This window comes from Emydura macquarii, unplaced genomic scaffold (genome assembly GCF_026122565.2).
Source record: "Emydura macquarii macquarii isolate MOO-44397 ecotype Brisbane River unplaced genomic scaffold, CSIRO-AGI_Emac_v2 contig_1230, whole genome shotgun sequence".
Classification (NCBI taxonomy): Eukaryota; Metazoa; Chordata; order Testudines; family Chelidae; genus Emydura; species Emydura macquarii.
In genome coordinates this window covers 3,120,458-3,142,692 of record NW_027131367.1, presented here as the reverse complement: position 1 = coordinate 3,142,692, position 22,235 = coordinate 3,120,458, and the positions used below count along the sequence as shown (strand labels likewise).

Here is a 22,235-nt window from a genome sequence, read left to right as displayed (position 1 = left end):
AAAAAAACCTCCCACTGCAGGGAATGAGCCAATTTATCCCCCAGTCCCGCGTGGGATGGGCCCCTCACCAAACCGCCGTCATGTAGGAGCGAGACGGAGACTCCCAGGTTTGCCAGTATCTCATTCAGCTGGAGGCAGCTAAATTCAGGATTTCGTAGACGCACCATGTGGATGTTTTTCTCTTCAACCCCTCCCCCAGCACCGTGAATTGTCCCATGGGAACACCCTCTGGTTAGCACACACAGACCCACACAAAAAGGGGGATCAGTCCGGGGCTCTAAAAATAGCCCTCCGCGCCAGCAGCTTGTGCTGAGACACGAACGAAACGAACGTTCCTGGACGACCTGGCGGCAGGACGACGCGCTGCCCTCTCCCGGCTGGCAGGAAAAGCTGGGCCACAGCTGATTTCCAGCCCCGTTGGCTCACCAGCCTCTGGCATGGTTTCTTCCTCTTCCCCGCGCTCTGGGCACAGGTGTCACCCTGAAGGCCCGGCTCCTCTCTGCCGAGGCAGCAGAACGGCATGCCGATTGCCAGCAGCGTGCGGCGCTGCCAAGGAGAGAGAGAGAGACATGGCCCAGGAAAGCTGGGAAGCATCAGCGGAGGGGGCTCGTTTCCCCCTCAGCAGTAACTGAGCAGGTCTCGTCCCGAGCTGTCCACGCTTCGGGAGGGGCCAAAGAACATCCACCTAGAGGGCAACAGGCCGCACCTGGGCGATGGCACGGGAAGCGGGATGGGGTTTGCCCAGGCTGGCTGCGCAGCCCGAACAGCGAGCCCGGCCCGGCCAACGGGTGCCGCTCAAGCCGGATGCAAGGAAGGAAGGATCCCCGACAGCGGGGGAAGGCTGCAGCAATTCTGGCCAATAACCAGGCGTAAGAGGAGGAAGATGCTGCTCGTTGCTTTCTTAGACATGCTGCTAGGAGGACACGGGCACCAAGCTCCAACTCCTCCGGTCCGGGATCAGGCCAGCAGGCGGGGCTGGGCTGGCGTCCGCAAGTCAAGGAGGCAAGCAGCCGGGATGGACGGACAAGAGCCCGGCTGAGAGTCAGGCTGGGGTCGGAGACTGGAGGGCAGAAAGTGAGGGGAGGTCTGGAGTCGCAGCAGGCCAGGGGATGCCCTCCAGGGTTAAACAGTGACCCGGGGCCAAGCAGAAGGCCACTGCGCTCTCTGGATGTGACTCTGCACGGCCTCCCGGGAACATCAGCTGCCCCAGGCTCTGCAAAACCTCTGGTCTAGTCCCATGGCTCTGGACCATGCTAGGCAGACTCAGATCCAGACACACTGCTTGTGCATTTAGCCCCAGTACCATGGCCCAGGAGCTGGCAAGGGACCAGACCTCCCCCTCCCCCGTGACAGAAGGTCCTGCGTCAGATGATTTGCTGCAATAAACACATGCTGCGCACTCCAATGCACCCCACCCGCACTGCCTCAGCCCTTCCGCCTGTGCCCAGGTCTCAGGCACCGGTTCTCCAGACGCAGCAGCGACCTGGAAGGGGTCCCAGTTAGCCACTTGGCCTCCAGTCTGACCGCCAGACGCTTCATGCATCACAAGCGTTTCTGGAGCAAAGCTCTTCCCAGAGCCCATGGCAGCATTATCTTCTGCAGCTAGAAAAAGCCCATTGGCTTCAGCCGCTGGCAAAGCTGTTCCTCTCTTCGAGCACCCCGGGTTCGGAGGGGAAGCGGCAAACTTTCCTGGACCAAAAACACAACGCAGCATGTGGAATTCTGCCCACGTGTGAGTCAGGGCAAGCGCTCAAGGTTGGAGAAGGGGGGGCTGTCTCAGGTAGTCACTTCACCCAGCGCCGTAAAAGGCAATTAGCGATCGCAGCTAAAATTAGATCAATGACTTCCTGCCGCTAATGGTCGAACCCGTCAAGGTTTCCTTCCCTTCCCCTGCTCCCAGGAACTTGGCATTTTCACATTAGGGCTGGTAATGATTCATGAGACAAAACTGAGCGAGACGCGCGCGCACACGGCGCCCCAGGAGCTCAGACGAAACCGTGCTCAGCCTTCGTGCAGGGGGCCTCCATCGCCGCCACCTTGCCCGCGCTCCTGCCGACGGCACGGCCCAGCTACTGACGTAGCGGATTAGGGGGGTCAGGACACCTGGGTCCCATTCCCAACGCTGCCACTGATTGGCGGTGTGACTCTGGGCAAGTCGTGGCACCTCCGGGCCTCAGTTTCCCCCTCTGAATAATGAGAGCACTCCACCCCACTTAGCGGGGGGTATCAGGGTCCACAGGCAGACATGCTCATCTCACTGGAGGGAGAGTTGTTCCTGGAAGGGCTAATGGTCTCCAGTCGCCAGACCAAGAATGCTTTTGTTTAACCCTTTCGGGTATGAACGGAAACTGGTTTTGTGACCTGGAGAATAAAAGCTGAGAATTGGGGGGAAATTCCCGGGGCGCCAGAGAACAGGAATGGCTCCTCTTCCATGGACAGCGCTTCCCACGCAACTGATGAGATCCTCCTGCTGCAGGGCCCTGACGGAGCTCCCCGCTCTGTGCAAGAGCTGGGGAGGTGAGGGGGGTTTGCAACCCCTTCCCCTCTCCAGTCCCTCTTCTGGTATCACCTGGGCCAGCCAGGGCGTCACACACTCTCTCAGCCCGCTGGCCAGGCCTGCTCGGCGTTTGGTTGCCGGCTGGAAAACCAGAATTTGAAGTGTTCTAGCGCCTGTCCCTGCCCCTCGCTCCGACACCAAGGCCGCTCGAACTGGGGAGGGAGACAAAGTGCGACGAGATCTCGGCTCTCTGGTCCGGCCGCTCCTGAAGTCACAATCCCAATGCCGGGCGTGGCATCGCTATGCCAAGGTCCCAGACGGGGGGTGTGGGGAGATCAGCTCTATTTACCCTGGGCAGCTTTTGCTTCGGAACCGGCAGGGCCCTGCAGACCCGAAGGAGAACTGGGAGCTGCAACCCGTTCTGGCCTCCCCCCCGAGTCCTGTGTTTTCAGAAGGCCGTGAAGATTTCATCTCTCCAGGCCCCCCGCCCTTGACATTTGCACGCCCAGCTGCCAGCACGAGAAGGTGTTTGCCAAGGGACCCTCTGGCTTTGCCCAGCTGTGGGCTGCAACGCCGGCTTGCCAGGAGGTGGCACCTGGCCGGCAAATAAAAGAGCAGATTGCAGCTGCCCTTGTTCGGAGGCAGGGCCGGGGGAGAGGACCGTTCCCAGCACACAGTTCTCGCTCTTCCCCACGAGACTCACGTCTGCTCCGCTTCAAAGGGGAAGAGGCCGGCAGGGCACAGGGCAGCACCCCTTGCCCCCCCCACTCCGAGCTGGGCGCTGGTTCTCCTGACCTCAGCCGTCACTACGGGCCAGGGAGAGCAGGGCAACACCTCTGCAGGGGAATCCCAACGCCAGGCTCTGGGCAGGGCTGAGAGCCGGCGACTGGCTCAGCCCCAGCCCCACTCAGCGTACCTCCACCCACGCCGCTCCCGGGTACCCTCCTGCAGCTAATTCCAGGGCTCGGAGCCGGCCGTTTCGGTCCAGAGAGTGTAGGAAATAGGCCAGGCGGCCGGGGGTGGGGGGGGGAGACATACCAGCTGCTGCTGTCTAGGCACAGCCATTTGCCCCCTGCCCCAGTTCCCAGGATCAGGTTACCCAGTTCCCAGGCAACTCAATCCTCAGCCAGGACCTTGGCAGCAGAAGCATTTCTGAGGTCCCGAGCGGGGGCTGCCCAACTGGCAGGAGGCAGGTGGCCCACGGCCGGCTGCTGAGAGAGGGGCAGGGAAGGAATGCAAAGCATTTGCCGGCTCAATGCTCCCGGCAGCATGGCGGGGTGGGGCGGGGCGGCTTTAGGGCTACACGGGGGGGCCCGAAGTCTCAGTGCCGTACAGCGGCGCCCCGATGGCTCCTTTCACTCGGGACCAAGGCCTTTCCTGCCCGCTGGAGAGCTTGGGACGCTGGGGCCGTCAGGAGACACCCCTCGCCTCACACCATCCAGCCACCCCAGAAGCAGTTGCACACGGCGGCCCCGGAGGGAGCAGCGCCCAAGCCTTCACGGGCTAGCAGCGACGGGTTGAAGTGGACAGCTCCTCGTCCCTCAAAGGGCAGGGAATTTCACCCAAGGGAGGCAGCTCTCCCGACCTCCCCTCGTACCCAGCCCGGCGTCACACGGACGCAGGGGTCAGCTCCACTGGCCGGCGGGTGCCTCCGGGGGCAGGCCCGTGGGACGAGGACACAAGTGAGCCGTCGAGTCATCGCAGGCCCGGCCTGCAGCCTGAGCACCAGCCTGTTAGCCTGGCGTGCTGGGAGCCGAGCAGCCGCTGGAGCTCTGCGGGCGCTCCGCTTAATTACCCGCTCGGAGAAACCGGCTGCAAAACAAACTGCCTCCCTGCAGAGCGCCCTGAAGCTCGGACCGCCGGCAGGAGGTCCCCGTGCGCAGCGTCAGCCCATCTGTTATCCTGCCTCCTCCGGCACGTTCGGGCACGCTCCAGCAGGGCCACACGGCTCCGCTCTGTGATGGGCTCTCGTGTCGGGAGGCAGGGTTCTGGTTCGGGCCCAGTGCCAGGCTGAACGGCTGGGTTCCTGCCCAGCAGTCAGGCGGCCACGGGCATCCTTCGTCGGCTCTGCCCCTGCCTGGATTCCCCGGATGGCAGGTCCCTTCCCTGGGGTGAGAAGGCATGAGGAATGCCACGCTCCCAGGGAGAACCAACGCCATTTCTTCCCTAGGCCTGAGCCTGTGGCACCGAGAGAGAGGCAGCCCCGGGAGGAATCCGCAGAGGGTGCTTGACAGGACAGTCCACGTACGTCTTGCAGCCCCCGTTGGTCCCAAATCAGCCCTGCTCTCCCCAGGAACGGTGCATCTCTGCCCAGCCGGAGACTTGAGAGATCCCCTGGTGCTTTCCAAAGACAGCAGGTGGTAATGCCCCCTTTTGCAGGGGCCTATAGCTCCCCTTCCCAAAGCAGCAGCTCCCTGCGCCCCAGGCCAGGCCTGAGCCGTTGTGGCTCAGTGCACCACGGCTGGTGTCCAGCCCGGCAGAGCGGCGAGTCCTCTGCGAGATCCGGAGACCAGAAAGCCCCGTGCTCCCGGGAGACCAGCTCCAATCCCATTTTACAAGGGCAGGCACAGGCGCCCGACTCCTAACCGCTTCCCGTCATCTTTCCTGCGCGCCGCCGAGAACAGACCCCGCTTTATCCCGCTCGCTCATCCGCCACCTCCGCCCACCCGTCCGGCACGTTCCCTCGGCTTCCTCTCTCGGCTGCGGAAGCGCGGGAAAAAGGGGTTAAGTGCAGACACCCCGGGGGTGAGGGGGGGGAGCTTGTGGCAGCAGAGCGCGGCAGCTCCCTTTCGTGGCTGATTTGTCTTCATTAGTGCAATCACATCAACACTGACAGCGGCATATTTATTATAGTCCCAGCCCTGACTGTTTTCCACCCAGCAACGTGCGACTGGATAATGAGCTTGGAGGGCAGCTCACGGGGGGACTTCCTGCTCCACCCCACCCTGAGCGGGGAGCCGGCACCTCACCGGCACAGAGCGTAAGAACAACAGGGGGCTGCTGTCCGAGGGTGCGTGCACGGCGCCTCTGGGGATTATACGAAGACGCCGGTTGTTTAACTAGCCCCTTTGGGACCCATCGTCTGAAAGAGGATTTCACTTCAGTGTAGTTTCAGCTCCAGATCTGGCACACCCAGCATAACCTGCCACCCGCGAGGAATACCCTCCGCCTTCCAAGATCGGTTCGGAGCAGAACCCCTCTGTGCAGCGGAGATGCTTGATAGCTGATAGATGCTGGTTCCGTAGGGCCTACAACATGCCCTGTTCTGCTCCCACAGGGCTGAAGAGGGAGCAAGCACCCCGTTTCCCCCATCTCATGCCCACCAGGAAGCGAGAAAAGAGAGCACTATTGGCTGGGAGGGTATGGAGCAAGGTGTAGGGGGAAAACATCTCAGCGGCTGCCCAGGAAAACAGGCAGGGCTGGTAAGGGGCTCCCCGAGGGTGGGAGAGGGACTAGGCAGTCGCACTCTAGAACTAGCTGCATGGACACTCGACAGGCCTCTCCACCCGCCTGGGTCACGTCCTCGTCCCGACAAGGCTGCCACGGATATTTCCCACCCACAGTGTTTCACGAAATAAATACAGCAGAAGAAAGCAGGTTCCTTGCTTCCGGCAGCCTCTTATTCCAGTCCAGGGTCCCTCCGGCGCCCGGTCTCATGGAAAACTCCAAAACAATGGGGCTGAATTACCAGCTTTTGATTTTGAAACGTGTGGAAGCTGAGAGCTTTCCGCAGCGGCAGGTGAGCGACCGCAGGACTCCTGGCTAGTCCGGCATTTGATTCGTAATTGCCTCTTCCTCCTACCAGCCTGGACAAAGCTCCTGCCTTGCTCTTTTGTTTTGAAACATTCCCAGCATGACAGTGTGCAACAAGAAAACCCAGGCACCCTCTTTGGTGGGGTCAGGGCCGGGCCGGCCCTTCTGGAAACAGGCTGAGGAGGAGAGAAGCAAATCATTTAGGGGAAGAATTAGCCTGTCTTAAAGCAATCGCTCTGCTCTGGAGCGCCGGCCGGGAAGGGGATGACAAGGCCCTGCAACGGACAAAGCTAAACCCAGCCCTGGGCACAGCTGGTCTGGCAGACCACGGTGGGGGCCGGCTGTATTTTGAGCGCCGCCCGCACACAAGCTAGCTGCATTCAGGTGACGCTGCCCGGCCCCTGGGCTCAGGAGGGGGCGCTGCGTGCCGGCACTCGTGGGCGAGGTCAGCCCGCAGCTGTTTTAAGCACCGGGTGCCATGGGCGTGGTAGGAACTCGCCCTCTGGCCTGCCGCGAGCTGCATGTGCCAGACTCCTTCGGTGCGTTGCTTGGGGGCTCTGACGGATGGGGGAAGAGACAGGTAGTGCTTCCCCATCACTCCAGACACAGCTACCGCCCTCCAGCTGCGAGAGGCTGCAGCTGGGCTCTGATTCCTCACGCAACATGCGTCTCCGGCATGCCGGGATCTGCCAGACATTACGCACCAGGGTGCACGGGGGCCACCTCGGCAGAGGGGCGTCAACCGTCGGGAAGGCACCCGGCAGTCCGCGGCGTCATGCTGACGTCAGGACCCCCGCAGGGCTCTGGTTCCTGCTCCTCCACGACCACGGAGGGGAGCTGTAAAAATCCCACCTTTGAGAGGCACAGGGCGTCCGGGGAGGCCAGCAACCCAGCCGGACACTTTCAGAGCCTTCGGAGGGGGGCAGAGAGAATCTTCAAAAAGGCACCGCCAAGGGGTTTGATTTTGAATTGCCCAGGTTTGGGGATCCCATCCCCGTGGCCTCAGATCACCTCTCCCAGGAAGGAAGGAGTGGCTGGTCTCTGCTCCCAGACTTGATGCAGCCTCCGTCCTGCATGCCCACTCCAGCTAATAGCATGTGCCCTGCTCAGAGCACCGACAGCCCAACGCCTGATTGCTCCAGCCACTGGAAAGGGGGGTGCAAAACCAGAGGCGGGACTGACGCCCCCTCATGACGCTGCCGTCAGTGGCCCTGGCCTGCCTCAAGCACCGGCTGCGTCTGCTCCTCAGGACTGTACCCCGGCCCTAGCACCAGGCCGGCCACTTGGCAGCAAAGACTCTGCCAGGAAGAAGCCCGAGAGCGACCTGTGAAAACGCAGATCGGAGCTGAAAGCAGCCGCCGTTAATTCAGCCCCTTTCCTTTCATTCTTCGCCAGGTCCAGGCAGCTTTCCCGCAGAGTTCAAAGGAGCCTCAGTGCAGATGAGTGGCTGGGTTTGACTGAGGCTCTCTCGCCTGTCCTGCTCGCCCTCACAGCTGTAGCCAGGGCCCTGCACGTCGTGCAAGCTGATCTGTCTCCCATTCAAAGCCAGAGCTTCCGCACTCGACGTTCCCTTGCTCACAGAAGGTAAACAGCCATCCCTCCTCCTGTGCAGAGAGCCAGGGCTGAGCAGGCCCCCACTGCTTCCCTTAGCCCGCCGCGCCGGCCGAGATCCGGACTGCGCACACCCCACCAGAGGCCCAGCTCCAGGCACCGGAGAACACTACAGAGCCTTCAGAAGTTAGAGCTTTCGGGGCCGGGCGGCTCCTACACAGAGGCAAGAAATGAAGTGGTCAGACAGCTTCATCCTGGGCTGGCTCAGCCTGTCCTCGCACAAGCCAGAGGAGCCCAGCTCTCCCACGTTTCAGAGCCGTTCTGGTGCCTGCCACAGAGCAGCCCCGGAGAGGCAGGGGCGGCATTCCTCTTTTAGTCTGGTAACGTTAGACGGTTCGCAGTGATTTCACCTTGCGAATGGTCACCCGGCACCTTCCATCCGGAGCCGAGCGCTCAGCGATTCACAGCCACGCGGAGGCAGCCTTTGTCAGAGCCACGCTGCGGGGATGGGTCTCCAGCGGGAGCCATACAGGGACCTTCAGGTTTCGTGCCTCCCAGGCACTTGCCTTGCTGGAATTGAGCCAGGGCTTGCGGGTTAATATCCTGGCTCCTGAGATCAGCCACACAGAATTTTTGTTTTCTGCTAGCGAGCCCAGACATGGCCAGGCCTGGATTTCAGTCTCAGCAGAAAGGCGGCACCGCGGACAGCACAGAGCCAGTCTGCGGAAGCCCAGCGCCATCCCCTCTTTCTCGTCCTGTGGGACACGCTGGGTTTTCCTGGAAGTCTCCCTGCCCCAGTCTGAGTCCTGACCCTGCTTAGTTTCTGAGCTCTAAAGACCGCTGCCTTGCCCGAGGGAGGAGAGCTGCCGGCTAGGCATTTACATTCCAAATTAAAAAAAATCCTATGCAATATGACTGGCGAGGTCACGTCAGCACTAACAGGGCTGCCTGCCGCTCAGTGGGGATGTGCTGCAGAGAGGAACGGGAGAGTCTCTACATAATCACTGCATCACTTCCCAGGTGTTTACACAGCGCCAGCCACCACCGGCTCTTGGCTCCCGAGATGCCCCTGCGAATCCTCCATGCCGGACGCGCCGGCTAGGATGTATCCCAGGAAGGGGAGTGCGCCGAGCCCAGGAGTAAAGGCCAGGACTCCGGGTTCCACGCAAGTCTGCGGTGCATGCTGTGGGACCGTCGGCAGCCCATTTTACCCCTTGGCATCTCAGTTTGCCCATCTCGGGAGAAGGGCTCTTACGCCCCTGGAGCAATTGGTTTGCAAAGGGCTGCAAAGACGGAGATTGCGGCGCATCGTGCCCAGCACCCGTCTCGCCTGCCCTAGGGAAGTGCTGCAATCAGAGGGGGCAGTGACTCACCCCAGGGGACTCTCCAGCCAGCCAGTCAACCCTGCTCAGCCCCCCTCTGGCACCATGCCCACGGGGCTCCCTTCACCAGCATGGCGCCCACCGGGCTTTCATGCCCCCGCAGCCGCTTATCTAAGGTCAGGTCCCAAAGCGCTTGCGTGGTTGGCTTCCATGCCGCCTTGAGGTGGAATCCTGCCCCTTTGGTTTATGGCCCATGCCTGTGAAGGGGGCTTTGCCAAGACCGGGGCCATGCCCCTCCCATGACCCCAGGCTGTTACGTCCAGGGGTGCGTAGACAGGCGAGGATTACGCTTCTCTCGTTACTGCTGGGGGGCAGAGACCCAAAGCGCCGGAGAGAGACACCAGCCCAGGGCAGCTTTCCAAGGTTACAGCCAATGGCACCGTGTTCCCAGACATACGAACAGCCCCAGAGCTCCCCCTCCCAGAGTCATTACCGGGCCGTGTTACTGCAAGTAATATTTCCTTCCCTTACGATTATCATATCATCAAAATTTCATGGCCATTCCAGGCCACTAATGGCTTTCTAACCAGCATCAAATTTTCATCTTCCTTTCTTCGCCCTCACCCCCTTCTTCTCTGAAAGCCACTTTCCCTCCCCGAGCCGCTCTGCACAAGGCCACCAGCTAATGCGCCCGCCTCCCTTCAATAAAATGCAGCGCTGGGGGGAGGGGGAAATCCAGCCGAGTGGGGGCCCCGATCCAGCGCAGCAGGCGCAGAGCGGTGTCTGGCCTCCGCCGAGGCTGGATGGGTGAACAATGCAGCTGGCTGAGCCTCTGCGGGGCATGCCATGCCTGCCAGATTGGTCCGGGGCCACTGTCCCTGTGGCACTAAGAAGCTCCGATGGGCATCCTCTGGCAAAGAGCCGCGGGGGGACAGAGAGAAGCACCAGGGGCAGAGGAGGGCTCAGCCTCCGGGAAATCGTACTAAGCCGCAGCACAAGAATCGATGCCAAGTGGGAGGGCGAGATCGCAGGCTCGTGGGGAGCGAAGCTGAGGAAGGCTGCAAGCGGCAACCCCAGCCCTGCCCCAGGGGACGGAGGAGCCCAGGTGCTGATCCAGGGCAGGGGGCAGCGCCGGGAGAAGGGGGGACACCCAGTCTGAGGGCAAAAATCAGCCACTGGCCAGCAGGAATTCTGCAGCACCAGCGGATAATCAGCCCTTCCTCCAGCTGTTCAAGGGCCCAACGGACCAACCCAGCGTCGCAGGGGGAGAGGAGGCCACATGCCCCAAACAGACGAGGGGGAGCCCGGCTTGCTAAAACCCCAGGCACCGGGAGAGAGCGGAGCACATGGCAAGGGGAGACGCTCATGCTGCCAGGGCCACGCAAGTACCTAGGCAGCGAGGCCTGCCCGTGAATTCTCCCCCCGCCCCCCTGTATCCCCCAGTGCATGACAGCGCCTCCCCATGGGCGTGGGGGGCACAGCATGCCAGCAGGGAACGGGTCCAACTTCAATCCCTTTGCGACTGCTCCTCGCTGCAGCTTCTAGGCCAGGATGGGATGGGGCAGCATCCCCCAGAGAGATCAATGCCCACGTTCTAGACAGTCTCCATCTAACAGGAGGCAGCAGCGAGGCACCTCCAGGGCTAGCTAGCTCAGCTCCAGCCCCCGGCATGCCCGGCCCCAGCTCCCAGCTCAGAGCGCAGTTGGAAGGCAGCCCCTTCGCTGCACCAGGGGGAATCTCTCCCCCTCGCATGGTGCTAACCTGCCGGCCGTTGCTGATCTTACCCAGCGGGACCCACCTGCCCGGGTCCACCCAGATGGCAGGGCTGGTAGTGGACGTTTTGGGGGGCACCTGTGCAGTAACTGAGCGGGGGTGGGGGGAGATTGCGGGGCAGGGAGGCGTTTGACAGAGCCCATCGGAGCCCGGACCGTTCTGCTTGTCTCAGAGAGACCCTCGCCTTGCTGTGGGCACAGCTGGCTCTGCTGGGATCAGATCACCCGGCTAACTCAGATTCAGCCAGCTCCCCCCACCATGGTCACAGCCTCTTCCGTCACCGCTCTGGTTAAACTGAAGTATTTTGGACCATTACTGTGGTTTTATTTAAATTAGGACGGCCCACATCGCACAGCCAAATTCTCTCCCATCCCACGCCCAAATAACTCTGAGCAACTGTTCCATTTCCTGCAGCTCACGTGCATTTATAACACGCAGGCCCAGGGAATTAAATATGAAAAGTTCAATTCTTTAAACAACAGGTTGGGGGGAAAAGGGGGGGAAAAAAAACCCAAGCAACTTCCCATCACCATTTTTGACCCCAAACTCTTTAAATGAGGCAAAAATATCCACCGAAACCAAATTCCACACTTGATACCGAGAACCTCGGAGCCCTTCTAATAAACAGAAGGCAAATTCCTAACACCAGGAAATAGTTCCAAAGCCAAAGAACAAACGGAGCAGCAGGGAGCCTGAAAGACAGAGATTCAAAGACAAGGAGAAGAGAAACTCAGAGAGAGAGTGAATCAATCAAAGAGACCTTCACAGCTTCTTACACAGGGACTGCCTGTATAATATACTGCCAGTTTATATGTTATGTTCTGAACTTAATTACTGAGAAATTATAGCGCCGGTGTTAAGGAGAGGCAGTGGATGGGGAGTTTGAAGCCAGGGGCAGAGAGGACTTTAGATCCATTTGCTGCTGAAAACGATGGCAATAAATTTAGAGGGAGAGTATATTAGATGCCTGGAATACTGCCTAGCTCGGAGGAGGGGTTCAGACTCCTCCTTACCCATCCCCATCCCCTTCTACAGGCTGGATCCAGTGCAAATGACTTGTTTCTGGGGCAAACTCCCCTTTTCAGAGACTCCCCAACCTGTCTGCTCACAGGGTCTCTCCGCACACCCAGCCTCCATCACCTGGGGGAGTGGAGGGATGGATGCTAAGGGCAGCTACCGAGCTGTTTAAGAGTCCAGCAGTAATACAAGATCTCAGGAAAACCTGCTCCATGGATCAACCTGCTATAACGCGTGTGCCTCTCATGGATGGACAGCCGCATACATCAGACACCCTCTTTTAGCTCCAGTCCCGCAATCGTGCAGCTGCCGGCACAAGGGCCTTCTCCTCTGCAGCTCCCATCATCTGGGCCGGCCAGCCCCATAGTGTGCTCTGCCTGTAGGTTCTCTCTGTCATTTGAAGCCTTGGCTGACAGCATACGATTTCCCCTTGCACCTGCAGGGACCCGCTTCCTGCTTGCTCTCTGGGCATGGAGAGCTCGCCTCCCCGCTGACCATGGCGGCTCCACGCAGCAAACGCTCTCCCACTTGGAGCGCACCGGAGCTGTTGGATCTGCTGAGCATATGGGGACAGGAGGCTGGGCAGTCCCAGCTCCAGCTATAGGAACTTCGATCCTACGGTCAGATTTCTCGTGGCGTGTTGGAGAATGGCACAGCACCAGAGCAACGATTGGACTCCCTTGCCTTCTGGTACGCCTGCCTCCGCTCCTGGATCGTCACTTGGCACCGATGTATGTCCTGTTTGTAGCCTAAGACCTGCTACTTCTATAAGGAGCTGGAAGCCATCCTTGGTGGTGACCCACCTCCTCCGCCAAGAGCCCTGTGGATACTTCAGCAGGCTGGAGACAGCAGACGGCAGAATCAACCCTGAGGACGAAGTCATGGATGAGGAAGTCGAGTTGGAGGACGAGATGAGACAGGAGACAGGATCGTCCGGTACTGTGGGGAACCAGGATCTCTTCTTGACTCTCAGGAGTGAGAAATTGGCTTCTATGACCCCCGCTTGTGGAAAATGGTGGCAGAATGTACAATTTTGTCCCGAGTTGCCTGCAGTGATTCCCTTAGAAAACCACCAAGACCCTTTTCCCCATTTTAAGCGCCCTCCCCCAGCCAGCCGAACTCACACTGGGGACATTCACCAAACCGTGTGCTTGCCAGGGGACAGTGAGAACGAGGTGCATTTCACCGTCATGACTCGATGCACTAACAATTATGCTTCCCACAACGCACTGCTCTCACGGTTGATGCTAGAGCGCCCCCTGCGGACGCGCTCCGCCAGCAGAAGGCGCCTGGGGTGAACATGCACAAACGATGGAATTATAGCGCTTCCTGACCACCGGCCTAACGTGCGTCGACAAAACTCGGTAGTGTGGATGAGGCCTTGGAGAACCAGGCAGCTGTTTACACATCCCATTCAGATAACAGAGGTAGCTGAAAATAGTCTGCACAGCACATAAGCATCCTGGAGGCGATTAGCTTATCACTGGGCTCGCGCTGCCCCGCAGTATTAGCTCACAGAGCGCTGCCTCGAATCCCCTGTAAACTGCAGCTCTAATTTACTTACATTACTGCAGCTCAGCGGGTACGACTCCAGCCGGAGGGAGGGGAGAGCACGGGGGGGGGGGGGATGGACACGCAGATGGGGCAGAAGCACAGATCACAGGCTAGCCTTTTAAAAATACAAGGGTGCAGCTTCTCAGCAACCGGTGGCGGGTTTGAGCCGACAGACCCCGAAGGGGGCCTCTTGAAGCAAGGGGTGGAAATACTTTCCAGGGCTGACACCCTGGCTAATCCCAGAACGCACAGATGGTTAATCTTAGCAGAAACCTAATAGCAGGAACACGGGAATGGAAGAGCGTGAAACGGGATGCAACAAAGGCAGTTGCCATCCACCTACCCGGAGAGATTATGTAGCATTTTGCTGCACAGCCCACCTTCTCCATTATATGTATTTATGGCTCTGCCTCCCCCGACCTGATGGCTCCCTTCCTGCCCCTACAGATTTTTCTCTTAAGGTTCAGCTCTGCCTAGGCTGATGCTTCTCTCTGAGCAAGGCTCTGCTCTAACAGAGCTGCCAGTTCTCACTAGCCCTTGGAAGAAAAGGCAGAAAGTTCAACACTGGGTTGTTGTGATTTCTCTCCCCCCCTCACCGCCTTCACCGCCTATTTAAGGAACTGTAATAAGCTTCCAGAGTTCAGTTGGCCAAATCCTCCTGTCTCCTGACTGTAAATCTCTCCTGGCTGTATTATTATCTTGACAGATCTAGAGATATGAAGAGAGAGAGAGAGAGAGAGAGAGAAAGGAGCTTTGGAGAGATACAGACAGTGTAAAATCTGCTCCAATCATTTAAAGCAGCTGTTTGGATAACTAACCAAATATTAGATCAGTTTCCAAAAGAGCTTCTGAAACTTTTCAAGCAGTGAGCTCTGGTAACAAAGGGGAAGGGAGAGAATGTGTGTGTGTGGGGGGGGGACTGGTATTGAAACTACCTTCCTCAGTGCATGGCAAATGTCTTCTTCAGATCCATGTCGGCCAATAAAGACCCTGAGGAAGCACAGCTGTCTGAGTCCAGCCCCTGGCTTCAGTTCTTTTCAGACATCAAACAAGGAGCCTACTTCTCAGGTCATGGCCGGTGTAAACAGGGCTTTGCAAACCGAGGCTTTTCTACAGAGCTGTGACTCCCTGCAGCTGGGAAGAGGAAAGGCCGCCCCACACATTTCAGTGAGGAGGCAGTTAACCCTTTCAGGGAGTTTTGATGCTGCTCAGAGCGACTGTCACCAGATGCCAGGGTAGCAGGCAGCCACCGGTACACATCTCCTCTGCCTACACACCAGGCAGCAAGGCAATCTACTAAGGCACACACGACAAGCTCTTTTTCCGCGTGTGAGTGTGTGTGTGTGGGGGGGAGGGGGAGGGGAGGAGAGGGGGGTTTTCATGCCCCCAAACCATCATCTGGACAAGCTCTGCCTGGCTCCTCCTGCTGCTATTAACAACACGCCCACCTGTAGCCAGCCAGAGCCTTATCTGCAGGCACCAGATTCTCGGACCGAGAGAGATGGAGGTCACAGCTCCCAGTACAAAGCCGGTGTCTTTAAACCATTAAAGGCCAGCGTACGTCTGAAGTCATCGCTCCCCCTCACACACACACACACACACACACACCCCATTCCTCCCCAGCCGGCTAAATTAACTCCTAAATGGCATCAATGGGGGGGGGAGGGGGGGGAGGAGGAATGAAGCGAGAGAGGAATCAGAGGGTTCACACGCTGCACGGCTCTGCTCTCTGGCTTCCATCCCGCTCCGCTCCCTGCCTCTGAGCCGGAGCCTCAGCCACCCCACGGCGCAGGATGAATCCGAGCAGCGAGGAGCCAGGAGAGAGCCAAGGCTGCCGAGCGGCCGAGGGCTGGGACCCAGCCTCCTGCCTGGCCGGGGCTTCTCGGCTCCGTGCGGCGAGCGCCGCGTTTTCATTCCTGGACGCTTAGGTCACAGCCCCGGATCGGAGCCCCGCAGAGAGCCCCGGCCCCCCCCAGCGCTGACCTTCCTCTTCCAGCCGGGTTTCGGGGGGGGGGGGGGTAAACTTATTTCTCGTCTCCCCCCCCCCGGCTCTCTCGCGCGCACACACACACACACACACACACACACACCTCTCTCCTTCCAGACTCCAGGCACGACATTGTTTAAAACACAAACACGGGAACCAAACGCTGGACAAGAAACTTAATCGCCTGGGAACAGGGGCCTGCCGGGGGGGGTCCCCAAAGGTGCAATCGGCACATGAAAGAGACACCTCCGCAGAGCGGCGGAGCAAGGGGGGGCGGGGGGGGCGCCTGTTCTTGCGCTTCCAGCAGCTTCCAAGTCAAATCCCACAATTAAAAATAACGAACCATGCAAATCCGGGGCCGGGTTTCCTGCGCGCTCCCCCCGCTGCTCCGTGCCCGGTGGGGGCTGCTCTGGAAACGCCCCCCAGCCCCCAGCCCCTAGGGTCATGCCCCAAAACAGCCCCCCCTTACCTTGAGCTCCGGCTCCGGGGCTCCCTTGAAGCGCGAGGACGATGCAGAGCAGGAACCTCCAGCTGCCGCCCCCCGCCATGGTCCGGGCGGCTCGGAAGGGACGGGACGGGACGGGAACTCCCCCCCCCCCGACTTTTATAATCCTTTCCGCTGCCCTCGCCGCCGGATCGGGGCCGCTCTGCCCGCACGTGGAAAGTCTCGCTGGCTGCGGGACGCAGACGCCCCCCCTCCCTACTCCGTCGCTCCTGGGGCGCCCCGACAAACCCCCGCCGGCCCCGGGGGGGGGAAGAGCTCTCAGGGGATTTCCCCCATCGCCGCCCAAACGCACCGGGCGAGAAAAGGCTCCGCTCCCAGTTCCGGGGTGGTGGTGGTGCGGGGGGGGTTGGAGAAACACGGCGCCCGCCCTTCACTTCTTGGCAGCACACGCGGTCCCGCCGCGGACCGGAGCTCAGCGCCCCGCGGATGCGTCCGTCCCCCGTCCCCCCCCGCTTGCTCCAAGGGGGGGAAGCACAAGGGTCCGCTCCGGATCCCCCCCCACGCCCAGCTCGTCTCGCTCCGCAGGGCGCACCGGCCGTGCCGGCAAAGCCAAGCCCCGCGGGGCTGGGAAGCCAGAAAAGCTCCGAGCTGCGGCGGGGATCGCGGCAGTTTTCTCCCCGCCTGGCGAGGTGGCCCCTGCACCGAGGCCCGCTCCGGATCCAGCCAGAAAAAGTTTTGCAGGAGGGGGGGTATCCGATGGTGGGGGGGGGGGGTAATCCGATGGTGGGGGGGCGGCCCCCCCTCCTTCTCCTTAGCCCCTCAGCGGAGCGATCCCCATCGCCGGAGCCTTCGGGCTTTCCCTCCGGCCAGCCCCGCGCCCCAGCGCCGAGCGCCGCCCCGGGAAAGTGACTTCAAGCGGGCGCGCCCCGAGCGCGGTGCCTCCAGCCGCCCCGAGCGCGCCGCTGCCCGGCTCCGGCCTCCCCGGCTCGCCCCTTCCCTCCGCTCCGCTCCGCTCCGCTCCTCCTCGCCTTTGGCTGGCAGCGGAGTGAGCCGAAGATCTGGTATCAGCAGAGCCGGGAGCAGCGGGGGCAGCCTCAGCCGGGAGAGACAGAGAGGCGCAGAGCGCTACCCGGTGGCCAACGCTGGAGAGGGCCCGGAACGTGCGCCGGGGAAAGAGTCGAACTCGCGCCGCCAGCGCCGGCAGGTCCCCAGGGCGGCGGCGGCGGCGGCTCCTGCCTCCTCCCGGGACGTGGTAACCTCCAGGCAGGGCTGCTCCGTCAGCCAGCGGCCGGCTGGGGCGCGCAGCCCAGTTCTATGGCAAAGCGCAGGGGCGGGAAACGCCTACCTGGCGTGTAAAGCAGGCCCGGGGCCAGGGCTGAGGACACTGACATGGAGAAAGTCTGACAGCGCCTGTAAACGGGGAGTCGGAGCAGCTGGTGCGTCCCAGAAATTAAATACACCAGGCGAGCCAGGCTGCAGCCGTCCTAGAAAGAGGCGCAGCCAGAGAATGCGGGGATTAGGTTTTTGCTCCAGACCTGCTTGCCCTCGTGGAGGGTGGCTTTGGTCCTTTCTGTCCCAATCCTCTGTATAGCCGAGGGAAGGCTGTTGGGGTGTGTGGTTTTTTTTAAATCCCCTATAGTTTTAGAAAAAAGAAAAAAAAAAAAGCCCACACCTACAAAAATGCACAATTAACCAGTGGCACTCACTGCCACTAGATTGTTGAAGAAGTCAGTGCAAAAGGACATAAAGGAAAAGCTTTAGACACACATGGATTAATAGCTTCTCCCTCTCCCTACACACACACCAGAGACTCCCACAGCAGGATTGGGGGCCGTTGGCTGTACACCCCGTGGGGCTGCAGCTAGCTTATTTCAGGTTTGTACAGCTCCGTGCACAGTGGGTATGACTGGGACTTCTGGGCACTACTGTATTATAAGTAAGTCATAAATAAGATACAAGCTGAAAAGGAACATCCACCCTCATGCTTTGTGATAAAACCAACTACTAAGTGCCTGGGTTTAGGAAGAAATACCCACATCTACATGGATGTAACTGTCCCTGTCTGAGGTTTCCCCACTTTCCCATGAAGCATCAGGTACCGGATTAGACTTCCTGGTATGCAGACATCAGGTTCTGTAACCAGAGGACAGCCTCGGTCCCACGGGAGGCTAGGCATCGTAGACCGCCCTGCCGATGCTGGATTGGGCCCTCATCCACCACGTCAGTGACTGGCTGCGACGCTGCCCCACAGGTACAGCGTTGGGAGGAGACCATAACTGTAGTGACAGTGGCCAATCCAGAGAGACGCCTGCTGAGCTTGGCCCAGGATCAATGATCAAATGGACATGTCGGCATGTGCAGCACTGGACTGCTGAATTTATTTAGTGTGTTCGACTCTCTCCCCCCCCATGCTTCCGCTCTGGCAGCACTAATCCCCCATGCACGGTAAAGGGCTGGTAGCACCCTCCTCCAGGAGTGCGTGAGCTGCCCTAGCAAAGGCTGTCAAAGATGAGCCGGGGCGTCACACCCTGGATCACGGGAGTGGAATTCCTCCCCTGAATACAAGCAGGCCTTCGTGCCGGCACAGTGTGGGGCACAGAGAATAGGCTGGTCTCCAAGCCGACTGAACAGCAATGGCATGGCACGGAAGGGCTGGTGGAGTTTCATGTGCCAGCATGTACAGCCGGGAGGTCGGTGTGTAGTACAATCAGCCACTCATAATACAAGCAAGTCTGCTGCCTGCCCGTGGAACCCTGTCAGGCGCCAGAAGCGAAGCTAAAGTAGATAAAATGGGAGATCAGGTTCTCGTGGGGGACGGGACGGACCTCTGCATTGGTCTGGTCTGACCATTATGGTCTAGGTCAGTGGTTCTTAACCAGGGGTACGTGTACCCCAGGGGTACACACAGATCTGCCGGGCGGTGACAGCAACTCATTTCGATTTTTGCCTCATTTTACAACAGGCTGCATAAAAAGCACCAGTGACTTCAGTGCGAACTAAACCTTCCTCCAGACACCATGAGAAAGGAAGCAATCTCTCAGGAAGGGGGCACTGGGACACGTCTGTGTTTTAGGTCTGATTTTGTAAGCAAGTGGCGTTTAAGTGAGGGGACACTTGGGGTACGCAAGTGTGACATTCCCCCCTGCAAGCTGGAGTGGTGTGTAGCTGTGTCACCCCAATCCCTCACGGCTGGGCCCCGACTTACTCTGCTTTGCTGTATGAACCATCCACTCCTACTCGCTCCATTAAACATTTGTGCACGTACATATACAACACACACAGATGTACACGTTTGTGGGTATTGTTATGCACATAAGCATTCTGTGTATGTGTGTGTGTAGCACACACAAATGGATAACAGAGTTTATATTAAATATTTGGGGCCAAACTTCACAGGGAGAAAAAAAAAAAGGTCAACTTCGGTGGAGATGATGCCACCCGTGATAATCCCAGCACTCACTCACTGAGCAGTTGGTCTCATTAGCCTCTTTGTTGGCTTCCTTAGCAGAGGACAGGGACTGAACCGGCCCAGCAGATTGTAATCCTGTCTCACCCCTAGAAGGGGCATTGTAGAGGTGAGCTGAGGCACAGTGGCAAAGGAACAAGGGAGGGGCACCGTTACTGGAGCAGCTAGCACTTGCCTTGGGCCCTGATCCAGCAATACTTCCCCACCTGCCTTAACTTTCTGCTTATGGGTAGTCCCACAGCACGCCTCTCCCCACACTGTGTTAACCATGTGCATTAGCCTTTACAGGACTGGGGCCTTCTCTGCAAAGCACAGGGACTCCTGTCTCCAGGGCAGTAGATTCGGTGCCTGCCCCCACTGCTAAGGTTATATGTATATATATGCTATAGGTTATACGTATTCATTGCAATTAGTCTTGCCCATCAGTAAGCCCGTTATGACCGACATGTGTAGGCTCCCATCACCAGAGTGCTTGGGAAGACAGGACAGGTCTGGTTTCATAGCAAAGATTTCCCCCAGCCTTCCCTCATGAACCACGCTTGGAGAGCCCTGAAGCACCACACATCTCATGTTGGAATGATGCAGCCATCACCTGGAGTGACAGGAAAGCCCAGGGCTGCAGACACGGGGGAGCGGGATGGGGCAGCTCACGAATAGCTAGGGATTCAGGAGACGATCATCCTCCTCTGACGTTATCGGACAAGGTCAGACCTGGAGCAAGGGACCATGATCTATAGTTCCCACCCGCACTGCTCGGTGACTGGATTTGGTGCTGGTGACTAGAGAGCAGTACAGAGCCAGACATGCATGGGCACTTGCTACCCTCACTCTGTAAGCATGACTCCTGCCGATAGCAAAGGGAAGCAAGCCTTGCCCCCTATCCTTCAGCAAGAGTTAAGCCCACAGACATTCGCACTGCAGCACAGATCGCTACCATGAGAGCTAGAGGAGTAACTCCATTAGCCAGTAGTAGACTGTTATCCCCCAGCAGACCAGCCACTAGAGGGGGACATAACACACTGGTAGCTCGCTACACAAGCTTTCCCAGGTCATTCTGTATACGCCTTTCCAGGCTCAAGGCTTTGCTGAATAAAGAACTCCTGTCTCCGGGGCTCTAATTCTCTTTCCAACGCACATAGCGGGCTCACGCCGCAACTCCGGAATTGCACCTGCTCACCTTCCAGGCCAGGATTTGGGGCCATTTTATTTTTCATTAACCTTTGAATTGTAACGTTCTGGACACGCAAAAGCAACTCTGATCAATGCTGCCTGGCTGCCTCACCTGCCTTGAAATGGGCACTGCACCAGAAGGGGAAAATGCAGGCGTCTGACAGTGCCAGTCATGAGGTGCGGGTAGTTTTTGGTACCAAAAATACTGTTTTGTGACTTTCTGTAGAAATCTTCCCCCGGGTGAATCCCACAAGAGAGGCCCTTGCCTCCAGCAGCAGCCCGGCACACGAGGGATCAATTTACAGTTCCCCAGTCCCAAGAGAGTATCCAGGGCTAACAGTGTAAGCAGCCAGCTCGGCCGGAAACGTAAGATCTTCAAGCGAGGGGGAAGGAAAGCTGCCATCTCCCTAATGACCAGTTAGCTCTTGTGTAACCCATGTGGCATGTGGCAAATGGGCTGACTAGACGCTATTTGCAGGTTTCAAAGCTGTTATTTTGCTTCTTACTTGAAGAGGGTGCATCAAAGACAAACCCAAAATACTTCACTGGGTTTGAAATAAAACTTGGCCCAGAAACCAAGGCGAGATGAAGGTTTTATCTAAAACGTAAAAATCTTCCTGGACATGCCAGGCACTCTGGGGTCTGCCGGCCTGGGATACTGCAGAGCAACACGGCAACAGGAATGGATTTCCTTTCGCCCCGTCCCAGCTCCCAATCTTCCTGCTTTGAATACATCACATTGTCCACCTGCTATTTAGAGCACCAGCATTCCCCAGACAGCCCGGCTCACTAACATTCACTGGGGTTTTGATGTATCATGTCAAGGGGAAAAGAGACCCGCCCAGGGCACTGAGAAACGCGTTTTATGCCATCTGTGTGATCTTGGATGTATAAACAGAGGAATCTCCAGTAGCTGAAGGCAGGTTCTCTTACCTCTGTATTTGGCACTGCTGGAATGCCGTGTCCATTTCTGCTGACCACAGTTCAAGAGGGATGCTGATAAATTGGAGAGGGCTCAGAGAGCAGCCGTGAGAATGATTAAAGGATTAGAAGACATGCCTTATAGTGATGGACTCAAGGAGCCTGATTTAGTTAGCGTAACAATGAGAAAGTTAAGGAGTGACTTGATCGCAGGCTGTAAGTACCTACAGGGGAAATAGAAATGTGATAACAGAGGGCTCCTCAGGCTGGCACATGAAGGTCTAACAAGCTCCCCCGGCTGGAAGTTGAAGCTAGACAAATTCAGACTAGGGAAAAAAAAAAAAAAGGCCTATTTTTAGCAGGGAGGGTAATTAACCATTGGAACAACTTACCAAAGCACGTCTCCGTCCCTGGAAATGTTTAAATCAAGACTGAACTATAGAAAATGTTCTAGAAAAACATCCAGACAGGAATGAATTCAGAGAAATCCTATGGCCTGCGTTAGGCAGGAGAGCAGACCAGATGATCACAGTGGTTCCTTCTGGCCTAAAAATCTATGCATCTCTTGCTTGATTAATTCCCTGCTCATAAGGGTCAACCTCTCCTTCCCTCTCCTAGCCTTACGGAGGGCTAGACATGACAGGCTCCTTGAGAAACGGGTTGTCACCCGCGGCGGATTGTTCCAATTTCAGTACCATTCCGCCTCCCGAGAGCCTAGCTCTGCAGAGCATTAAATGGGAACCCCCGCAACTCCAAAAGAATCCTTGTGAGGCCTGCAA

The 22,235-nt window shown here is 58.4% G+C and overlaps 1 protein-coding gene across 1 annotated transcript in view; it reads right to left on the bottom strand.

Annotated features, from left to right (window-relative positions):
- SDK2 (sidekick cell adhesion molecule 2) overlaps positions 1-17,407 on the bottom strand; it is a 129,174-nt gene extending 111,767 nt beyond the window's left edge. The window contains 1 exon segment of the mRNA XM_067547282.1: positions 15,924-17,407. Within this exon segment, the coding sequence (XP_067403383.1) occupies positions 15,924-16,002 (79 nt within the window). The 5' untranslated portion in view covers positions 16,003-17,407.
- Between the last annotated feature and the right edge of the window lie 4,828 nt (positions 17,408-22,235).